Source organism: Corylus avellana, chromosome ca3 (genome assembly GCF_901000735.1).
Source record: "Corylus avellana chromosome ca3, CavTom2PMs-1.0".
NCBI lineage: Eukaryota > Viridiplantae > Streptophyta > Magnoliopsida > Fagales > Betulaceae > Corylus > Corylus avellana.
The window spans coordinates 1,321,910-1,343,867 of NC_081543.1; the positions used below are offsets into that span (position 1 = coordinate 1,321,910).

General features: G+C 34.8%; 3 protein-coding genes and 1 long non-coding RNA gene across 4 annotated transcripts; 3 read left to right on the forward strand and 1 right to left on the reverse strand.

The window, feature by feature from the left end:
• Nucleotides 1-4,137: 4,137 nt before the first annotated feature.
• Nucleotides 4,138-5,256, forward strand: LOC132173474 (flotillin-like protein 6). Its single transcript, XM_059584981.1, has 2 exons — nt 4,138-4,608; nt 4,744-5,256. The coding sequence occupies exons 1-2, from the start codon at nt 4,138-4,140 to the stop codon at nt 5,254-5,256; spliced, it is 984 nt and encodes a 327-aa protein (XP_059440964.1).
• Nucleotides 5,257-15,756: 10,500 nt separating this feature from the next.
• LOC132173475 (B3 domain-containing transcription factor NGA1-like) lies at nt 15,757-16,221 on the forward strand. Its single transcript, XM_059584982.1, has one exon. It carries the CDS (start codon nt 15,757-15,759, stop codon nt 16,219-16,221), a length of 465 nt encoding a protein of 154 aa, XP_059440965.1.
• Nucleotides 16,222-16,745: 524 nt separating this feature from the next.
• LOC132176708 (uncharacterized) lies at nt 16,746-17,542 on the forward strand. Its single transcript, XR_009439580.1, has 2 exons — nt 16,746-16,898; nt 17,333-17,542. It is a non-coding gene; the product is annotated as an uncharacterized LOC132176708 (long non-coding RNA).
• A 2,448-nt stretch (nt 17,543-19,990) lies between these two features.
• Nucleotides 19,991-21,496, reverse strand: LOC132176688 (glucan endo-1,3-beta-glucosidase 11-like). The gene is made up of 3 exons (XM_059588961.1): nt 21,430-21,496; nt 20,252-21,282; nt 19,991-20,077 (listed from the first exon to the last, which is right to left on the reverse strand). Exons 1-3 carry the CDS (start codon nt 21,494-21,496, stop codon nt 19,991-19,993), a joined length of 1,185 nt encoding a protein of 394 aa, XP_059444944.1.
• Nucleotides 21,497-21,958: the final 462 nt, after the last annotated feature.

Sequence of the window (21,958 nt, forward strand, 5' to 3'; positions counted from 1 at the left end):
AACAGAAAAATATTTTTTATTTTTGTTCTCAAAAATAATTTTCAGAAACAAAAATAGAAATCAATTTGCGGAGCCCTTTAACTTCGAAAGAAACAACGTTAAAAAGAAATCTTAAGGCTCATGAAAAAAATAAAATAAAAAGAAAACTTAAGCTTCACACAACGTTAACATCAGGATCTACGGCTTGATGGGTGATTTCTTTGACTGGACACCCATTTGCTTTGACTGAGCACCCCATTTGCGGGAAATATCTGCAACTTTTTAGCCTGATATGTCAATTGTCTGGTGGAATTTTAAGCTGAAAAAGAAAGCGTAAAAGCTCACCATTACAATACTATTGTGGACTATTTTAGCATTATCTTATGAGTAATCTTAGAAAGTTTAATTTTATGTGATAAATATCTCACAATATTGATATAACAGTTATAATAATTCTTTATTTTTTTCTTCTTTTAATTAAGATTAATTTAATAATTAGTTGAAACCATCACATTATTATTGTTAAATAATTATAAAATAAAAATATGATTAGTTATATTTTTCTTAAAATCCTGCAATGTTTTGAATAAAAAGAAGAATACTTGAATAACATGATAAGGAAACACGTGGGCCTAGAGATGGAGGGAGGTGATGACCGATAGTCATGGCCCTCTCCTCTCATTTAAAGGTTTTATTTATACTATATTACATAAATAGCTAAATTTATATATTTGGTCAAAATAATTAGGTGTGATGGCAATAGCCAATAGCCTCTAGGAGCAGCAAGGGCCAGTGACAGGATCATGATTTTGGTTTAAAGGTATCAACATTAAAAAATTAAAATTGAACAAAAATTGATTAATATTAAAAAATAAATCCAACAAAATAAATAAATAATACTAAAAAAAATTAATTATTGTTTAAAACATATAAATATAATTTATTATTTATTTTGTCATGTCTAATGTTAATTTATTTAATTATCCTGGGACGGTCCTTAATAGTTGATTATCTACATGAAACATTTTAAGACAGCGAAATTGTAAAACAAAAAAAAAAGTTGATTTTTTGCTCCGTTTTGAACCGCCTTTTCACAAATAGCTAAGCAATTGATTTAAAATGTTTGACGGCTGGGGTCAACTGACACGTTAAACCAAAGCGGCAAAGCTTTGTTTGGAGTTCCAAATGACGCGTTAAACCAAACTTGTACGCATCTAGAGCGGAAAGACCCGCCTTATCCCCCTCCATGTTTTTCTTTGATATCGAAGAAAAAAACAAACCAAAGCTTTTTTTTTTTTTACTCCAAACGCATCGTTTAATCAAGTTGGTGACGCCTTCGACGCATTAGAAAACAAAACAAAGTCAGCTAACAGTCTTAGGGTGCGTTTGGGAGTGCGTTTTTTAAAAAATAATCTGCGATTTTAAACCAAATCGCAATTTTTGGGTGTTTGGGATTGCGATTTTAAAAACGCAAATTTTAAAATCGCAAAAAAATCTGCGATTTCCATAAGCTGATTAGAAGGTGCTTATTTGAAAAAGTGCGAATTTAAAACAAAATCACGATTTCTATTAAAAAGATATTTGGCGTAATAGTTACATTTTTTTTGAGCGGGAATGAAAAAAATGCCAAGAATACCCACCTAAAATATATTAAAACCCTTATTTTCTCCTTTTTTTTTTTCTTCATCCTCTCTGTCTCGTTCATCATTTCTCCGCCTTGTAACAGTATGCGTCACTGTTGTCCATCTCTCCGCCCCTCTACTAGGTAATAATCTCACCTTAATATTTTTTTTCTCTCCATATAACTCTGCTTTTATAAAACTTTCCACTGTTTGGTGTTCGGTGTTATTTTATGTGATTTGTATGATTACAGTGCCTTTTTATATATGCGTTTATGTTCTTCAACCATTTCTACAGAGTAAAGTTATATTTTTTTTTTTCCCCAAAATTTTATTTAGATTATTGTGCATGCATAGTGATCTGCAATCTATCATAGTATGCAATGATAGATCACTGTACACGCACACTAATGTGATAGTGTGTGTACAGTAACCGTGTAAAGCTTTTTCTTTAACAAAAAAAAATTGTACAATGACCAAGATGATGATTTTTCTCAGGTCACTGTGCATTGCATAGTGATGTGCACAGTAACGATTTTTTAAGGCTTTTTTTTTCTTTCTTTTTTTTTAAAGGTACTATACAGTAACAATTTGTGATTGATTTTTATTTTTATTTTTTAATGGGTATTACATTGTAACAATTTGTGATATATATATATATATATATATATTAATGGGTAATAAACAGTGATAATTTGTGATTTTTTTTATTTTAATTTTTTTATTGTGCAGTGCACAGAGACCGAAGTATTTTTCTGGATCACTGTGCACAGTGATCCGTTACTGTGCATTGCACAGTAACAATTTAAAATAATGACTTTAATTTTATTTTTTTTTAGTGCTGTTTCGTTTCAATGTTGGTATCAACTCCACATGTCCATATATGAAATATAGTGAGGGATAAATTCAAACATTATTTATATATTAAAGAAACATGTTGCAACTTATAAGCTAAAAAATGACGAAAGTAAAGACTAAAATAAAGCTTTGATGGTTTATATATAGTTAAATGCTATACTTTTATGTTAATAATTCTTTTGGTTTTTATTGGTATATGAGATGGTTAATATATTAGTGTCTTACTAGATTTCTAAAATTATAATTTTGTAGATGGATAAACAAAATACGATATCCAAAAAAAAAATACAATATGAGATGGTTAATACAAAATACGATATGAGATGGTTTATATATTAGTGTCTTACTATATAGTTCTTGTATTTTTTTATTATGTCTGTTTGGAATATGTTTCAAGAAAAAAATAATACAAAAACAAAAAAACATATAGAAGCAAGTAATATAGCAATATATAATTGCCCAAGTAGAAAATTGAAAGTTAATGTCAAATTATAAGTCATACTTTTGTTTGCATAGATGTTAAAAATGGATGCTTATAGACGATGTTAGTTATTTTACTGTTATAAAGAAATGTTCTTATTGGTAATTTGGTCATGAAACCGTAATAATATGCTAATGTTATCCAAACACTCAATTTATAAAAAATGTACTTTTTAGCATGTTTTACCAAACGTTTATACGATTTTAAAAAGTAGTGATTTTAAAAATGCAATTTTTAAAAACGCAATTTTTAAAATCACACTTTTTGAAATCGCACTCCCAAACGGGCCCTTAACAACAAAACTTATTTAAACAGCACGTTTTGGATATATATTGAAGGGTCATCGTCAAACCTAAAAACCCTTTGGCTATGTTTGTCGTTGGACTTGTCCAACTTGAAAGTTGAAGTGGCGTGTAATAGATTTTTGGCTATGTTTGTCGTTGGACTTGTCCAACTTGAAAGTTGAAGTGGCGTGTAATAGATTTAATTGATATGAAGAAAAAAAAAAAAAAAAAAAAGTTGTGTGAAAAAGTGAAAAAATAAAAAAATTGTAGTAATTTTTTTACTTACATAATAATAAAAGTAATTAATGTGATGTAAAAAATAAAAATATTTAAGATTAATTTTGAAAAGAATAATATGGAATTTTTTTTTTTAATTTGAAGTTGATTGGCAAACAGAGCCAAAGCTGAGAAAAAATTCTAGACGATTCCAGCGCGCCGTCTTTTTGCCTTGATGTCTGCTTTGAGTGGACGGCTAAGTGGACGAGGTAATATCGATTGTCCTTTATGAGTGGCAGCTCCGTTTGACAAACATGTGTGGGCAACTGGGGTGGTGTTTGAGTCTTTAAACCCGGCCTCCCTATGTCTGTGATGTGACGACCAACCATCTTTTCACGTCCTTACCCAATCTCGATTTTTGAAATAGTAGGACTCTAACGTCCTCGCCGCCTACGTCAAAGCATGCCACGTATCCATGCTGCACGTTGATCCTGGTTGCGAAAGAGGAAGCTTCCGTCCTTTTTCGTTTCTTCTCCTTCACAATTAACCGCCTATCATTTTGTATAATATTAATTTCTTGGCTTATAGTGCCGTCGGACACGAATCCAGTAGTATAAATACGTACCCCACCACATGACAAGCCAAACACCCAAAAAAATCTTAGATCACCTTCCCAATCTCTCTACGAGACAAAGACATTATGGGCTGGAGAGTGGCTGGTCCATCGGAGTACCTGGCCATCACTGGTCGGGGCATCGACGACATATGCCTTGCCAAGAAGGCATGGGTCCTACCGGGGCAGCGGTGCTCTCGCTTCGACGTGTCCCAAGTAAACTATACCTTCGAGGTCGAGGCCATGTCCGCTGAGAAGCTCCCTTTTGTCGTCTCCACCATCTTTACCATCGGCCCCCGTGTCGATGACATGGACAGCCTCCTTCTCTACGGAAAGGTGAAGCTCTTCAACCATGTCAACGAGCTTGTTCAGGGCGTCATCGAGGGTGAGACCCGTGTGCTTGCCGCCCGCACGACCATTGAGGAAATCTTCAAGGCGGGTATCAATGAGTTCAAGAAAGAGGTTTTCGAAAAGGTTCAGCTTGAGCTTAATCAGTATGGGCTACGCATATACAACGCCAACGTGGAAACCAAGATGGAGGCTGCCAATGAAGCCAAGGTACGTACTGTACGTTATCTGTAAGATTTATATGTTGTGTTGTGGTTGTTTTTGTGAATGTTTTAAAAACTTTTTCTAAGCATTTGCTTTTATTTTTAATGCTGTTTTCTTTTCCCTCCAATATGATAATTATAGGTGAGCTCAAGTTTGAATTCCGGCATGGCTGAAACAGTAGGAGATGCCGAGTCAGCATCCAGTGGGATTAATCCTACATATCCTCCTTCATGTGAAGCCCATAGGAACACAGAAGCATGTTCTAAATGTGTGTACAGCAAGTACCAGCCTGAGCCTAAAAATGAGTTTAAGAAGATTTTGACACCAACTGACGTACAACTAAAAGGAAGTTATAGTCTTTATTTACCAAAGTCACTTGCAGCCAGATTCTGCCTCCCGGCAAATGGAAGTCATCCGGTGAGTGTCTATGACGTTCAAATGAAGCGCTGGCCAATGCATTTTCGTACAAATGGTGAAAAGGCTTATCTCACCCGAGGCTGGAGCCGCTTTGCTCAAGCGAAGCAGCTAAGCGAAGGGGATAACATCACCTTTTATGAGCTCAGGTGCCAGAGAGGGACAGGGACTAAGGTCTTCATGATTGGAGTCTCTCGCAAACAATGTATTCAGATTCTTGGAGCTCCGATTAGAATTTAGACAGAGACCAAATATTGATAGTTTGGTTTTTGTGTTACGTATGCTTTTGAAGTCGGCGTGAATTAAGTTCCTGTATTTTTCTTGGTTTTTGTTATGTTTCATTTCGATTGCAGCGTGAATTTAGTTCCTTGTATTTTCCTTCAGTTGAATCTAATAAAAGTGTTTTCATTCAGAAAGGAGATGGCTCAATGAGTCGGCAATCACTGTTTAAATATATTGTTCAAAAATAAAAATGCAAATTATAAAAAAGGTTTCCTCAAAAACCGGAGAAAAAGTTGAATCAGGATCATCAAACGACAAGAGGCCTTCGACCTTGTGGGGTTTAGCCCATCATAGTACGGTGGGCTGTCTTCAACCTTGAGTTATCGTAGCCCAACCTGTAAAAGGTTAGTGGATACTTGGATATTCAAGCCCACCCACCAAAAGAAAGAATATTCTGACATCTGTAACTACCCTGTTTTATATATAGCTCAACAAGACTTTTGCAAAACTTGTCTTCTTTTAAAGTCAATGGAGGGCTTTTCAAGTCTCCGCATGGAGGATAGATCGTTCATGGAGGGCTTCACCCTAGCCCTTAATTATACGTCGACGCTTCAACCGCTCTCGAATCAGAAACAGAGGTTCGCCGATCACATTCTAGCTTCGCTCGCGGGTCAGAGGTATATATATATATATATATATAGCTCCTCTGTTTGTGTTTGTTCATTTTAATTCATAGAGACCGTGATTAAATTTCATGTTTGTGGTTGTTATTATATTCATTGCTTTGAGAACAAAATTTTGGTAAAGTTCAGGTAAATGAATATATGCTGTCCAGGTTACGATGTGTTTCAAACTTTTTTGCGAGCTACTTCATTTGATATTTAGGGAATTTTTAGTATATCTGTGTGGGTTGCGTGTGGGCAATGCCGAACTCTGTGACAACTGCAATTCGTGAAAGAGAGACACAAATTTTACAAATTTGAAAGGATTATTTGTGTTAAATCAAGGGTTAAGTCTATAAGATTGTTTATAGTTGTTGGGAGATAAAGCAGTTATGCAGTTTTTATCTAGAGTACATTAATATACATAATTAAACACAATTCTAGCTCAAAAGCCTAAGCTAATGGGCTAAGGTCCACTTAAGTATATTAATTACTTTTTTCTTTTATATTTTCTCAATGTGAGACACAACATTCACAAGTGCACTCACAACATTTACAAAGTATAGAGAGTTTTTTTTTACTGGGTATTTGAGATGGATAGTTGAGTAGGGTGTACAAGGGGTTAAGGGCCTAGGTTTGAGATATTAAATTTGAGCGGTTCAGGCTTGTACGTATTCAATATTTCTCAATAGTAAAGAAGGAGACCGGATCACGCCCCGTGGACGTAGGCATATTGCCGAACCATGTAAACTCTTTGTGTACGTGTGTGATTGGTGTGTGTTCTCGTGTGTTTTCTTTCCAAACTTGTCTTTCGCATAAAGGGCTGGTGAGAAATTGGTTGCCAATTAATTATCAATTTTCCCAACAATTGGTATCAAAGCTTGGTTGCGGATTTCTACTCATTAAGAAGAAATGCAGTCCTTGAAGTTTGGGATTGAAAGGTTCGATGGGAGAATGAACTTTGGCTTGTGGCAAATATAAGTCAATGACATCTAATCTGGGCTACACAAAATGTTGAGAGGAGCACGTTTGGTAGATTGCTCCAAAAACGCTAATAGTGTTTCTCTTGCTGCAGTGAAAGATGATTATGATGATGCTCTTTGATAAGGGTGTTAAGTATGACTTGAATTAAAAGTCATGATGGGACCCAGTGGTTTGTCTCCTTCTTCAAGTAGGAGAGGTTATTGGTTCAATCGGTTTGCTCATTTACATGTAGGTTTTGGAGTCCTTCTCCTATGTGTAATTAGACTCCTTGTTTGACTTATAGTAGAAGTCCTAGACCAACATGTAAAAGAAGAGTTAAGCTTCTATATAAGGAACAAAGCACAAGGTGAATTTGTGTGTGCCACAAACGTGAAGCACCAAAGGGAGGAGAAAAAGAGAGAGTTTGAGAAAAGGAGGTACAAGGGCTGTCACGGTGTTTTCTTCTTGGTGGTTTTTAGAGGAGCCAAAAACAAGTGATTAGAAGAAAAATGTGCTCTAGAGTGAGAGAAGAAAATAGAGATCAGCCGCCATCTGTTCCAACAAAAAAAGAGTTTGTATATGTGTCTTTTGTATTCTATTTTAGGAATAATCTCTCTTGTGTGATAGTGAGATTTGAGTGTATTGGAGCTTTGGGATCTGAGTGATTTTCTTTCTACTATTTTTGTACTCCATCTTTTGATAGTGAATTTTCTCTGAGTCGTCTCCGCCAGTGGATGTAGGCTTGTTAAGCCGAACCACTTAAATCTTTGTGTCGTGTGTGATTGCTTATCTTTGTTATTCTGCATTCTTCTTATTTTTCGCATCTCATGGGTCTTGGAAAATAGGATTAATTTCCTAACAAAGGGCATGTACATCCTCTGGCATGACCCTAAAAATGTCAGGATAATAGATGTGTTCTATTAGCGGGTCCACATTTGCATACGAGACATTAGTTTGGCTTTTTTTATTTTTTTATTTTTTTTATGTCGGATATGTGGTGGAAAAGGGTGTCAATGGCTGATGAACTTTCGGGGGAACCAAACATGGAAGTTGCACCATATTTTTCAGCAGGATTTTTTCGACATGTGCCAAAAAATGAAAATTCTTTGAATGATTTAATTCTAAGCGCATGTGCTCTTTATGGTGAAGCATGATAATTCTTGTAGAATTATTACTGTTAGTGTAGCAGTGTTTTGTACGACATCCTAGGGAGTGAATGGGCATCGGTCAAGATGCGGACCTGGTTTCAAGTGGAGGTTGCCAAATTTTCGCCAAGGTGGAGATTGTTGATAATGGCTCAAATTGTCAACAAATGTGAAGATAATTGCTGTAAAATATCAATATTCAAGTTGGTGGGCTCAAGTCCTATTTATCTATAAGAACATAATGTTAATTTTAAAATGAGTCCAAGAACAACTTGGAATTGAATTTTTGGAGAAAACATGTGCGGATAAACATGTGGGCCACAATGCTTATCTTCATCGTGGAAAAGACTTTGTGTTCATGATGATTTCGTTTTCCTAGCAGCAATTGGATTAGAATTGTTTCTCCTCTTTTTTCGTAATTAAGCCTCTATAAAAGGACATGTAGTCCTTGGTAAAGGACATGTAGTCCTTGGTTAAGTGGGGATCCGAAAAATCTAAATTGGTGAGAGCACTTTGTGGCATTTACAAAGTGTAAAGAGTTTTTCTTTATTGGGTATTTGAGAGGGACAGTTGAGTGGAGTGTACAAGGGGTTAAGGGCTTGGGTTTGGGATATTAAACTTGAGCGGTTTAGGCTTGTTCCATTGTACTCGATATTTATCAATAGTAAAGAAGGAGACCGAATCACGCCCCGTAGATGTAGGCATATTACCGAACCACGTAAACTCTTTGTGTACATGTGTGATTGGTGTGTGTTCTCGTGTGTTTTCTTTCCAAACTTGTCTTTCGCATAAAGGGCTGATGAAAAATTGGTTGCCAATTAATTATCAATTTTCCCAACAATAGTAATCCGAAGCAATTTGAATTTGCTCATGGTTGCAGTGACAAATATTCAGTGTCTTTAAACAAATTAAGAGATTTTTAGGTTGTGTTTGGCAATGGAATGGAAAAAGGGAGTAGAACCATACTGTAGTAAATTTGAGTGATATGAGAGAAAAAAGTAAAAATATTTTGTATAAAAAAGTGAAAATATTTGTTTGTAGTGATTTTATTATTTGAATAGTAATAAAAAATAATTGATGTGATGTAAAAAGTAAGAATATTGGAGTTGATTTTGAGAATATTGTTTTTGATTTTTGGGTCCGGTCCAGTCCGGCCCTTTGCCAAGCACATCCTTAAGATCTTGTACGTTTCTTCGTGGGTTCCCCTTTTTCTCTATGTAATTTTTGCTGGGAAGCAATCTACCTAAAGATGGTGATGCATGTTGAATAATAAACTTAATTTTATTTGTTTGGCTTGGCATGTTTTTGGTTTTGTTTTCAAATTCATATTTTTTGATTTTGTAAACAGATTTGGCACAAATTCACAAACTCAAAATTTTGCCTAATATTATAAAAATTAAGGCCTTTGTAAACAGATTTGGCACAAATTCACAAACTCAAAATTTTGCCAAACAACACATCTGCATCGGTTTCTTAAAAAATTCAAAACAAAAATGAAATTTGGCCAATCCAAACACACTACTCACTTTGTATTTTTACAAATTCTTTCACGAATTTGTTATTTTGTTTTTTTACACAAATCTGATCGTTGGGTTTCGGAAATTGATCGATGCACCCAAAAAATAAAAAATAAATGAAAGACACGAAAATGAAAACATGTACTATGTTTCAACCCACGTAAATCACTTCAGTAGTGTGTCCACCGTCCACGAACTATGTCATCAACATCTCCAATTTCCAAATCCAACGATGAAAACATGTCACTTTTTTAAATTTCTCCAACCCCAATTTGTAAAAATTTTATCTCATTCTACACATTCTTTCCCGGTTTTTTTTTTTTTTTTTTCCTCAGTCCCTTCATGTACTCACAAACAAGTCTGAACCTTTATAAATACGGCACAATTTTCCACTATTAATATTAAAATATATATATATATATATATATATATGTATATATATATATATATAATACTAAATAAACAGAATCTTGAAAGTTTCCTACTCATACGGCTCATCAGTCAATTCTTTTGATGCCCTATTTTTCAATCTACCATACCTAATTGAATCCAATGAGATTTCTCATACATCTATCTCATTTTTTTTTGTTCTCGAGTTAACCAAAAGAGATTAATTACATTAGCTTCAAACTTTATTTTGATTAATAATTTAAGTTCTAGTTTTTTTTTTTTTTTTTTTTCACCTTCAGAACAATAAAGCATAGGCATTTTCACTATGATTAGAATTTTCTAAAAAGTAACTATCTTGGTTTCATATATAAATTTCAATAGAATTTTTGAAAAAAACTTTCTTTTAGAAGAAAGAAAAGGCTAACTATTTTTAGGATCAGATTCTACACCGCTGCTCAATACCTTAGAGGATTGTGTCTATTATGATTCATAACTTTTATCTCATATTGTGACATGTTCTTATTGTATTGGCCCAAAAGCTCACCAATTAATTTTTTACCGTGCTCATTCTATCTAGGGGTGTTATGTGAGCAAAACTTGCGATACAAGCTTCGGTCGACTCGTCTTCCGACTTCGATTATTAAATGAAATGCATTGAACACAAATCTTAGATCGAATATTAAGCGAAGGCTCGCTTCGGTTAGGTTAGCACGAAGCTTCGTATAAGCTCTGTTATTGTGTATTGTGTATTGTGTATACTCTCTCTCTCTCTCTCTCTCTCCTCTATATATATATATATATATATATATATATATATATATAATACATAATTAATTATAAATCTCATAATTATTAAAACCTAAAAATTGCATTTATATTTAAGCGTTAGAGAATGAAAAATTCTAGACCGTTCGTGATCAAAGAGAGAGAGCAATCATTAAAAAGACTTCGATTCAATTAGAGCAGACCCAAACGAAAAGAAGAAGAATCAAACAGAAATTATTGAGGGAGATTGCGAAAAGAATAACTATTGAAGAATCAAACAGACCCAAACACTATCACTACATGTCTGGTGAGCGAGAGTGAGAGAGTGGGAAATGAGAGTTCAGGTGGAAGATGCGCTGTGACTGATGAGGGGGATTGAGAAAGAGACGTTGAAAAAATATTTTTTTGTAGGGGGCGTTGTCCCAATGCAGTTTGAATGCAACCTGTTAACTTGTCTCACATTGTTAAGAAAATATCAATCTCCAAGTTTGTTTATCTATAAAATGATGCATATCCTCTATCTTTAAAACCATATGTTTTGCTGTATTGACTCAGGCTTCATACTCGACTAGCCAGGCTAAGCAAATACGCATATGCAAACTAACTTCTTAAGCCGTTTAAGAGTATTTGAAGTTAATTTTTTTTTTAAAAAAACAAAAACATTAAATATTAGAGCTAGCTCGCGAGCTGGCTCGGCTCGACTTATTATTAGCTCAAATTCAATTTTTTTGGCTCGCCCTTGAGTTCGAGTAAAATTTAAACGAGCCAAGCCTTAACAAGGGAAGATCGCTCAAGCTCGACTCGTTTACACCCCTAAATTTCTATCACTTAGATTTTAGATCATTTCTTAATCCATAAACTAAAAAGATTTAGGCATACCTATTTCTTCATATTTGGACTTATACAAGTTTCGCACGTAATGACAGATCACGGCCATATTATTTAAACCTGCTTTGTGACAAGAATATTCCAAACTTTCGTATATCTGAGATTCTGAATTGTGGGGCCGAAATACTAGGCTTTGAATTGTTCGTAATATTACGGCCAGAATTTTTATTTTTTATTTATTTTGTGAATATTACGGCCAGAATTGTTAATGTCAAGTGAAAGTGATAGCAAAGCTAGGTTCTTAATTGCCATATTGTATATATGGCTTTGATATATTTGCTGTTCCATTTTTGTGTACGATTTATATGAATTTGATCATTAATTTATATTTTGTCAAATAAACATATAAATTAATTTAGTTAGAGCCCTCATAGTTTGATTATGTACCTGAAACTTTTTAAGACAGCGAAATTGTAAAAAAAAAAAAAGTTGACTTTTTGCTTTATTCTGAACAATCTTTTCACAAAGAGTTGAGCAATTGATATGAAATGTTGAACGGCTTGAAAGAAGAAATTGGGAGACTGATCATGAAAGAAGTACTGTAACAAGAATTTGATGGTTGTAGGCATGCAGAATTGCAATTCGCAACTCAATGGCTGAAATATAGAAGTAATGCAACATATTCTAAATTTATTTTTTAAAGTTGGTTTTCAAATAATGTGTTATTATCTTATGAGATTTATTATTTTGGAAAGTGTGTCACCAACTTATGAGATAGTGACACATTATTTGTAAATCAACATTTGAAAAACAAATTTAGAATGTGTAGCATTTTTCGAAATATATACTTTAGGTTTTCTTTTTTTCGTCGGGCCTTGATATATATGGGAAAAATATAAAAAAGCCTCTCAAACTATCAGCCGTTTTCAATTTAGCCTCATAATGTTTCAAAAGTGATAAAATAGCCCCCCAAACTACCAAATTATTGTATTTTGGCCACTCCGTTAGTCAAAACCATCAGTTTGGACAGAAACTGCAAAACGACGTTGTTTTGTTATAGGTAAGTTACTACAATGCCCTTTTATGAAAAAAAAAAAATTTGAGAAAAATATAAAAAAGCCCCCAAAACTATCAGCCGTTTTCATTTTAGTCTCCTAATGTTCAGAAAGTAATAAAGTAGCCCTCAAACTACCAAACAGTTGCAATTTGGCCACTCTGTTAGTCATTACCGTCAAATATGATGAAAAATTCAAAACTACGTTGTTTTGGCAAGGGTAAGTTACTAAAATGTCCTTTTAGAAAAAAAAAAAAATCATATTAAAACAAACACACAAAACGGTACCGTTTTGCTTGAAATTAGGGTTTCCTTACACTTACCAAAACGGCGCCGTGTTGGTAAGTGTTAGGAATTAAAAGAAAAAACCTTAGACCCCACGCAGAAAAAACCCCCAACCCCAGTTTATCTCTCTCCCCCAAACCGCCGTGCATAGAAATATAGAGGCCTTGCGTGTAATTTTGCCTTTTGTGTAAATTATGGAAATATATGGGAATGTACTGCATTTTTTGAAATTTTGCAACCATGTTGAATAGAATAAAAATGTTTTGTTTTTGTCTAGCAATTGATGTGCATGAAAATATGCAAGGAAATCGCAATTGATGATATTTACTCTTGTCTAGCAATTGATGTGTAGGGAAATATTTTGCACTGCATATGCTTTGGAAATTTACATGGTTTGGCAATTACTAGAACAAAAAAACCAGCAACTCAATATGTTGCAGCGTTACAAATGTCATCTCACTTTGGCATATGAATTTAATGAAGCACTACATCTCATTTTGGTTCATTTCAAGAAGGTCATCTTCAATCCAGCTTCCTCTCCAACCTTCTTTTCAAGTCTTCAATAAAAAAAATTATACAAACATGTTAAAAAAAACATTTAAATAAGCATAATTAAACCCCAAGATTGTGGGTGTAGCAGCAATAACACAAACATCAACAACAAAAAATCTCATGGAAATTTCATCAAACATATGGAATACATAAACAAAAACACCAATGACAAACATCAACAACAAAAAATCTCTCATGGAAATTTTATCAAACATATGGAATACAAAAACACCAATAACAAACATCAACAATAAAAAATCTCTCAGAAAACAAAGAAGATTAGTAATGAATCGAATGATGAAATTTCGCCATGGTTCACCCACTCCTCGTCGGAATCCCATGATCGGAAGGCATTGAGAGAGAGAGACAGCAATGACCAAAGCAACCAATTGCATTTTATATGCATACACAAGTAAAAAAACAGCAATATCATTCATCAACCTTAATATCCACCCAAACAATTTGTCACTAAATCAGAGAACCCCCAAATAATCCTCACTAAAACACAACCCACAAATAACTAGCAATGATATGGTGCCGTGCCCAAAGAAAAACAAAAAAAAAAAACACCGAAAAATTCTTACCCATTGTAGAAATCAAACAAAAAAACCACGTTCATAGATAAATAACACCGATCCGACAGCTATACCATGAAATACAATAAAAAGCTTGAGTTATGGGTAAGATTTACAGGCTGCCGGAGATGGAACAACGTGGTGGCCAGCGGTTTTGGGGAGAGAGATAAACTGGGGTTGGGGGTTTTTTCGTGGGTCACCTGTGTGGCATTTAGGGTTTTTTCTTTTAATTCCTAACATTTACCAAAACGGCGCCGTTTTGCTTGCTTGTTTTAATAGGATTTTTTTTTTTTTTTCCCAAAAATGGCATTTTGATAATTTACCCTTGCCAAAACGACGTAGTTTTAAAATTTTCATCATATTTGACGGTAATGACTAACGAAGTAGCCAAATTGTAACTGTTTGATAGTTTGGAGGCTACTTTATCGCTTTATGAACATTAGGAGGCTAAAATGAAAATGGCTGGTAGTTTAGGAGGTTTTTTTTATATTTTTCACAATTTTTTTTTTTCATAAAAAGGCATTGTAGTAACTTACTCGTAACAAAACGACGTCGTTTTGCAGTTTCCGTCCAAACTGATGGTTTTGACTAACAGAGTGGCCAAAATGCAATAGTTTGGTAGTTTGGGGACTACTTTATTACTTAACATTAGGGGGCTAAATCGAAAATGGCTGATAGTTTGATGGGTTTTTTTATATTTTACCCCATATATATGTATGAAAAAAATTCATTTTACCCCTCTGAAGTTTCAGGGGTTTTTCAATTTGAACCTCAATGTTTAAAAATTGGCAATGTACCCCCCTAATGTTTCAAAAATTTTCAATTTAAAACTTTCGTTACTAATTTCCGTTAAATTGGACGAAAATTGAAAAAAAAAAAAAAAAAGCGGAGGGTAATTACGTATTTCATGAATTTTCAAATTGGAGAATTAGAGGTTTAAATTAAAATTTTCAAACATTAAGAAAGATTCTTTTTCGCTGGGGAGTCAAAAAGGAAAATGTCAGAGGTAAGTGGATTTTAAGTATATATATATATATATATATATATATATATATATATATATAGTTACAAGAGAGCATGCGCTCCGGACTCCATACTAAAAAGTTTTAAGTAGTTTATTTTAAGTAGTTTATTGTTGTTTTGGATTCCGCCGGACTCCATACTACAAAGTTTTAAGTAGTTTATTGTTGTTTTGGATTCCGCCGGACTCCATACTAAAAAGTTTTAAGTAGTTTATTGTTGCTCCGGACTCCATACTGAAAAGTTTTAAGTAGTTTATTGTTGTTTTGGATTCCGCTCCGGACTCTATACTCCGGACTCCATACTCTCTTTTTAAGTAGTTTATTGTTGTTTTGGATTCCGCTCTGGACTCCATACTCTCTTTTTAAGTAGTTTATTGTTGTTTTAGATTCCAGGATCAACTAAAGTAAGCGAAGTGGGGTCAAACGGGAGCGATCCAAACGAGCAAAGCCTCTTGCTATGTATAGAGGCTTTGCTCTATTCCTCTATACTTACAGCCATTTAATTAAACATTGAAGAGTGTTCCATTTTTGTGTAAGATTTATATGAATTTCATACTTTCATCAATTTTTTTTAAAAGGTATCTTGATATATGATTTAAATCAGTGAGATAGAATTTGTCAAACTTTTGTTTTTGATGTGTTATTGATTGTTTATGTTCATGTTTTTAGATTTTTTACGTGCTTGTTTTGACGTTTTATTGATTGATCTTTTTCTTCTAATTTGATAATTATAGGCGAGAGCTCAACTTTGAATTCGGGCATGGCTGCAACTACAGGAGAGGCAGATTCAGCAGGGCCTCCATCTCCGTGTGATGAGAACACAGAACCATGTTCCAAATGTATGTACATCAAGTACGAGCCTGAGCCTGAACAAGAGTTTGAGAAGATTTTGTCACCATCTGATATTCAGCGAAAGGGAAGCTACAGGCTTTATTTACCGAAGCCACGAGCTGCCAGATTCTGCACCCTAGCAAATGGAAGTCATCCGGTGAGTGTCTACGACGTTCAAATGAAGCGCTGGCCAATGCGTTGTCGTAGGAGTGGTGGGAAAGCTTATCTCACCCGAGGCTGGAGCCGCTTTGCTAAACAGAAGAATCTAAGTGAAGGAGATAGAATCACATTTTATGAGCTGAATTGCAAGAGAGGGACTGGAAAAAGGGTCTTCATGATGGGAGTCTCTCGCAAAGGATGCACTCAGATTCTTGGAGCTGCAATTAGAAATTAGATAAACACCAAATCTTGATAGTTTGGTGTTTGTTATGAATGAGTTTGAAGTCAGCGTGTATTTTTCTTGGTTTTTTTTATGTTTCATTTCGATTGCAGCGTGAATTTAGTTCCTGTATTTTCCTTCTGTTGAATCTAATAAAAGTGTTTTCATTTAGAAAGGAGATGGCGCAATGAGTAGGCAATGACTCTTTAAATATATTGTTCAAAAATAGAAGAAGCAAATTATAAAAAAAGGTTTCCTCAAAAATCAGAGAAAAATTAAATCAGGATCATAAAACGACAAGAGGCGTTCGATTTTGTGGGGTTGAGCCCATCATAGTACGGTGGGCTGTCTTCAACATTGAGTTATCGTAGCCCAACCTGAAAAAGGTTAGTGGATATTGGATATTCAAGAAGCCCACCTATGGTACCCACCAAAACACCAAATGAAAGGAGATTCTGACATCTGTAACTACCCTTCCGTTTTAATCATATATAGCTCAACAAGACTTTTGTAAAACTTGTGACTTGTCTTCTTTTCAAGTCAACTGAAGGCTTTTGAAGTCTCCGCATGGAGGATAGATCGCTCATGGAGGGCTTCACTCTCGCCCTTAATTATACGTCGACGCTTCAACCGCTCTCAAATCGGAAATAGAGGTTCGCCGATCACATTCGAGCTTCGCTCTCGGATAGGAGGTATGTGTATATATATATATATATATATATATATATATATATAGGTCCTTCTCTGTTTGCGTTTGTTCATTTTCCTTCATAGAGACCGTGATTAAATTTCATGTTTGTGGTTGTTATTATATTCATTGATTTGGGAAGAAAATTTTGGTAAAGTTATAATGTGTAATTCGAACTCTTCGAGTCGATTTGATATTCTGGGATATATGATGATTATTTAATTATTGGCTTTGGAGGAAAAAGACAAAAAAAGAAAAACAGTACTACAGTGCAGTGGTGAGTGGTGGAATTCTTCTGCGTAGTTAATATAAGTCGACACGACGAACATTAATGTTGGTGGTTTTACTATATACGTATGTCCTCGTGCTCTTCCGTGTCTGTGTGGGTTGCGTTTGCTTGGATATGTTTGTGTTGAGCCAAGTAAATTGATAATGCAGGACTGGGAATGGGGGTTGAATGTGGGCATGTCGAACTCTGTAATATGCAACCATGGAAGATGCCGGGAGAAGGCCATGTATTCTTGTTTGTTTCAATATGTTTTTGGTTTGCAAACGTTTGCACTCTATATATCCTCGTTATAAAATTTCATCATTTACATGTAATCATCAGGGCCTATTGCTTCTTTATATACCATGAGCATTTTTCCTTTTTTTGGGTAGAATTGATTTGAAACTCACTTTACTAACTTGGTATCTAATATCTTCTTGGTATGTCTTTGCCCACATTGATTGAGATATGCCCTAAACTGACTGTTTGTGACGTGTATAACTGAATCGTTGGATGTTTTAAATGTTTTTACTCAAGGATTAATTTGGTTGTGCATGACAAATTGATCTTTTTTGTGGCTGGATGTTGTTATGGTATTAGGAGTTGGACCAGCTATAAAATGAGATTGTTGCCTCACCTTTTCTTCCCCTTAGAACTTAATCTAAGCTAATACATCCTAAATCTTAATTTGAGGTCAGAATGGTCATTTTTTTCCAGACAATTGACCATTCGGAAGCAGATTTTTGCGGTTTGCCAATCATATTCGACTTTCAATCTCGGAGGATATATAGCTACTTTTCTGTTTTTGTGTGTTTTTGTTTGAATATATGTTTTCATATTAGGTTTATAGCTTATTAAAATTTACCATTTAAATTTGATTGATACCTTATATGAATTCACTCCTACTATCCTATGTCCCCACTAATAAGATTGTTTCTAGTGTAATTCAACCAACCAAATTGAATAAGAGCATAATGGCCCTTTTCTATTGGTGGATCTAGCCCCTTTTTTTTTTGACATATCCACACAAAAGGGAGGAGGACAGATTCGAACTAGTGATCTTCGTTTTATAAGGCCTGATTTTTAGCCGATTAAGCTACCCCTTGTGGACGATCTAGCCATTTTTAGTGGTAGACATAAGTGTCTAATATCAAACAACTCCAATTTTTATTTATTTATTATTATTTTTTTAAAAAAAAAAAAAATTTATGTCTCTATTCTCTCTTGTTGCTTCAACTATTCTTCCTTATTTTATATTTTACATAAATTTCTGCAGTTTTTCTTGTGCAATTTTTTTTTTCCCACCTATTTGGTGGTTCCTCTGTAGTAGTTGTAGTTATAGATGGTCAATCAATTTGATGAATTTTTATGTTTTCTTCCATATATACGGCATTGCTGTTTTAAACTATTTTTCGAGCTAGTTGATTTGATATCCAGGGATTATATGTTTCTTTATTGGGTTTGGAGAAAATAAAAGGAAAAAGCTGAGATAGAGTACTACAGTGGTGGAATTCTTGTGTTAAGTCATGTTTTGTGCATGAAAATAGGCTCTATTTTGGCGACCCAAAACAGAGGAGAAAAGATGCACAACTGCTTTATTTGGAACAGGTTTTGCAGGACGGTGTTCATCTTCCTCGATTAGCTTTTGCTATTGTCTTTGCATCTGTCCTTTCCTGTTAACCAACCTCTTTTGCTTCATGCATCAACCTATTAACCCCCAAATTGAAAACCTTTCACTTGGATCCAATTCAAATACGAGTGTCCCTCGGATTATTGTTTTGGATGTGGAAGAATTGGCCTGCTATGAGATTATTGACAATCCCCATCATTTAGATACACCACACTCCTTCAAATCCCCTGTTTTCACCCCTCTTACTCCAAAATAAAAACCACTTTTAGGTCACAAATTCTATAGTTTGTGTTCTCAGCTATATGTAGTATGTCATATGGGGATTTGGTGGCTTATCCACTGAAAAACATTGAAGTTGCGGAGGGTTTGTGATCTCATTGTATTTTACAAATTCCTTTACGAATTTGTAATATTGTTGGCTTTTCGAAATTGATTCACCCCCCAAAAATACAAATAAAAAAAAAAAGAAAAAAGAAAGAACTAGAAAAGAACAAAAAACATTAAAATGAAAACATGTACTATGTGTTCCAACCCAGGTGACGTAAATCATTATACGTCAACAGCTACAACTCTTGTTGCATTGTCTGCATTGGAGAGACTGGAGTCAACTTAACAGGCTGCAGACTGCAGAGCTGATGGGGAAGATGAGGTGATAAGGCCGGATAAAACGCTGCGTTTGGATTATAAAATGTGTGTTTGGTGTTAATGGCTTTTAGTCAATAGTGGGCTTTGATGTCCTACATGGATTAGTGGGTTGCTTCTGTGTAATAACTGATTGTAATTGGGTCCTTGTAGTTGGATTAGTAGTGGGCTGACCTTTCTATAAAAAGCCAATATATGAACAAAGTTTACCCAAAATTGTTTCTTGTAATTGGAGGTCGTTGTTCTTTCATCTTTCATCTATTTCCGAATACAAAAACAAGGAACATATATTGCACTCCAAACAATACAAAGCGTTTGGACATTCAAAACTCAGCATGAGTTTTTATTAATCAAACGGTGCGTAAATAGGCTTACATTCTACAAAGATAACAAAGATCCCAAAATGAGAGCTACACACGTAAAAGAGATAAAAATTAAAACATAACAATTGCTAAACATTATCAATGACTCTGGTACACTATTGAGTTCTAAGCGTGTCAAACACTTCCGGGGAAAGCTCTCAGCCCCTACACACATCATTAATCAAACCATTTGCTTAATATGGTCTTCTCATGAAAACTTGGAAGATCACCAAAGAGACAAACATTGAGTGCACCATGCTTTGACATTCCATGTTTGCTGCCTGTCTCACAGTAAATGCCATTTAAAGAGACGAAAAATAAGAGAATTAGATCAGTATTCATCAGAATATAGCATTTATAAATAACAAAGCACGCCTATATAATATTTAGGCTTAAATAAACCTATATGCATCTATTTGATTAAGAAAAATAAACCTATAGCTTTAATTAATTACCTTTACAGCAGAGGAAGTATGACCATTGGGCATACTTGATAGGGCAGGGAGCCCTACATTGTAACACATGGTTCCATTAGGTTGGTAGAGACCATAATTCCTTTCCGATGTTGGCCCAAGCTTCAAATTCTCATTGAACAAAGCAAATAAATAAACTTCAAGCCCTATATTAGGCCTCCAAGGTGTTCCTTCATTTTCCAGTTGCCGTCTCACCAAATTCTCATTGTAAGTAGCTGCATTCTCTAAGGTTGCACCAATTTCATCGGGGTCCCCTTTTGATGGCCAACCAGTCTCAGAAACTTGAACATCCATTCCACCAAAGCCCATCCTAGTAATAGCAAATATGACTGCATCTACTTGAGCATACAACATATTGTCATATTGTAGGTTGGTGTGGTTGTCTATGATTCTTGTTGTAGAACGGAAGAGAACATAATCCAGAGAAATACTATTTGGGTTGTACTTATAAGCAAAAAATGGATAAGCGTTGATCCAAAAGGGAGCTTTGGTTTTCCACAAGAACTGTAGAAGTGGTATCATGGTACTATATATGTTGCTTTTGAAAATCCCGGCCGAGGGCGGATATGATTCTTCAAGAACCTCTATAGAATTAGGTGTAGAAACTTGAATATTTGAGTCTAATCCTAACTGGAATAGAGCACCATGAATGTTGACCATGGCTGGGACAAGAGACGCTAATAGGGTATTATCTTTCTGGGTGAATATTTCATTTCCTACTGCGATCCCGGTAATTCTAGTGGCAGGAAAATACGGCTTGATATGGGTGGTAACCCATTGAAAGGCTTGTACTTGATCCATTAACTGAGGGAGCAACTCATTTTCAACCGTGACTACCAATTCAATGTTGGAATTGGCGAATGCAGTCAAAACTTTGGGATTTGTGTCATAAATTCTTATTTTTGTAATTTTAAGAGATGTAAGCAGATCAAGTACCTTTTCCGGCTGTGGCAAATTATTGCCTACTCGACCATAGTTTATTCCCAATGATTTGACTCCAACAAAGCCAAAAACTAAAGAAACACAAGCAATAAGAACAATAAGTGCTTTCATAATTAATGATATGAAAACATTCAAATGAAAATTGATGGATTCATATACATCGAGCAACCAATTGGCTACAAAATAGTCGTACAAAAACATAAAAACAACAAGCGTACCTGATAAGTAAAGAGAAAACATAAGAAACATGTGGATCATGCCGACTCTACTATTAAAGATTGCCATTCAGAAAGAGAGATGGCAGAATTTTGAGCAAGGTAAAGGTTTTAAGCTTAAGCTGAGCAAGAGAGACCAAAATTCGAATGAAACAATGAGACCTTGTTTGCTCTGATATTTATAGAAAGACAATTAGAAGAACTCATAGATCCGCTCGCTATGACACAATTGGTTATCTAATGATGACCTGGGTCCAACTACCACACCTGTCGGCACACTTTTACCTACCCTGATCAAGATAGATACCTTAAAAAGGTAACCCGAAATTTGGCTTTCTTTCTTTTATGTCTTCTCGAAGGATCGTTACATTATATCAAAGGAGAACAACAACTGTCTTTATCCACAGCCTTTTCTTCTTTTTAAGTCATTTGGATGAAACAAAGAAGATTTAGAAGGTCATGATTTAACGCCGCTTGTACACGTAAGCTAGATGCAGGGCCAGGAGCAGATGAAAAGGACTTTTGTTTGTCT

Coding starts and splice junctions, on each gene's coding strand:
- LOC132176688 (XM_059588961.1), bottom strand. CDS start 21,496: ATGGCAATCTTTAATAGTAGAGTCGGCATGATCCACATGTTTCTTATG. Junction 21,283..21,429: donor GTTTTCTCTTTACTTATCAG/GTACGCTTGTTG, acceptor GTGTTTCTTTAG/TTTTTGGCTTTGTTGGAGTC. Junction 20,078..20,251: donor ATACTTCCTCTGCTGTAAAG/GTAATTAATTAA, acceptor ACTGTGAGACAG/GCAGCAAACATGGAATGTCA.
- LOC132173475 (XM_059584982.1), top strand. CDS start 15,757: ATGGCTGCAACTACAGGAGAGGCAGATTCAGCAGGGCCTCCATCTCCG.
- LOC132173474 (XM_059584981.1), top strand. CDS start 4,138: ATGGGCTGGAGAGTGGCTGGTCCATCGGAGTACCTGGCCATCACTGGT. Junction 4,609..4,743: donor AGGCTGCCAATGAAGCCAAG/GTACGTACTGTA, acceptor TGATAATTATAG/GTGAGCTCAAGTTTGAATTC.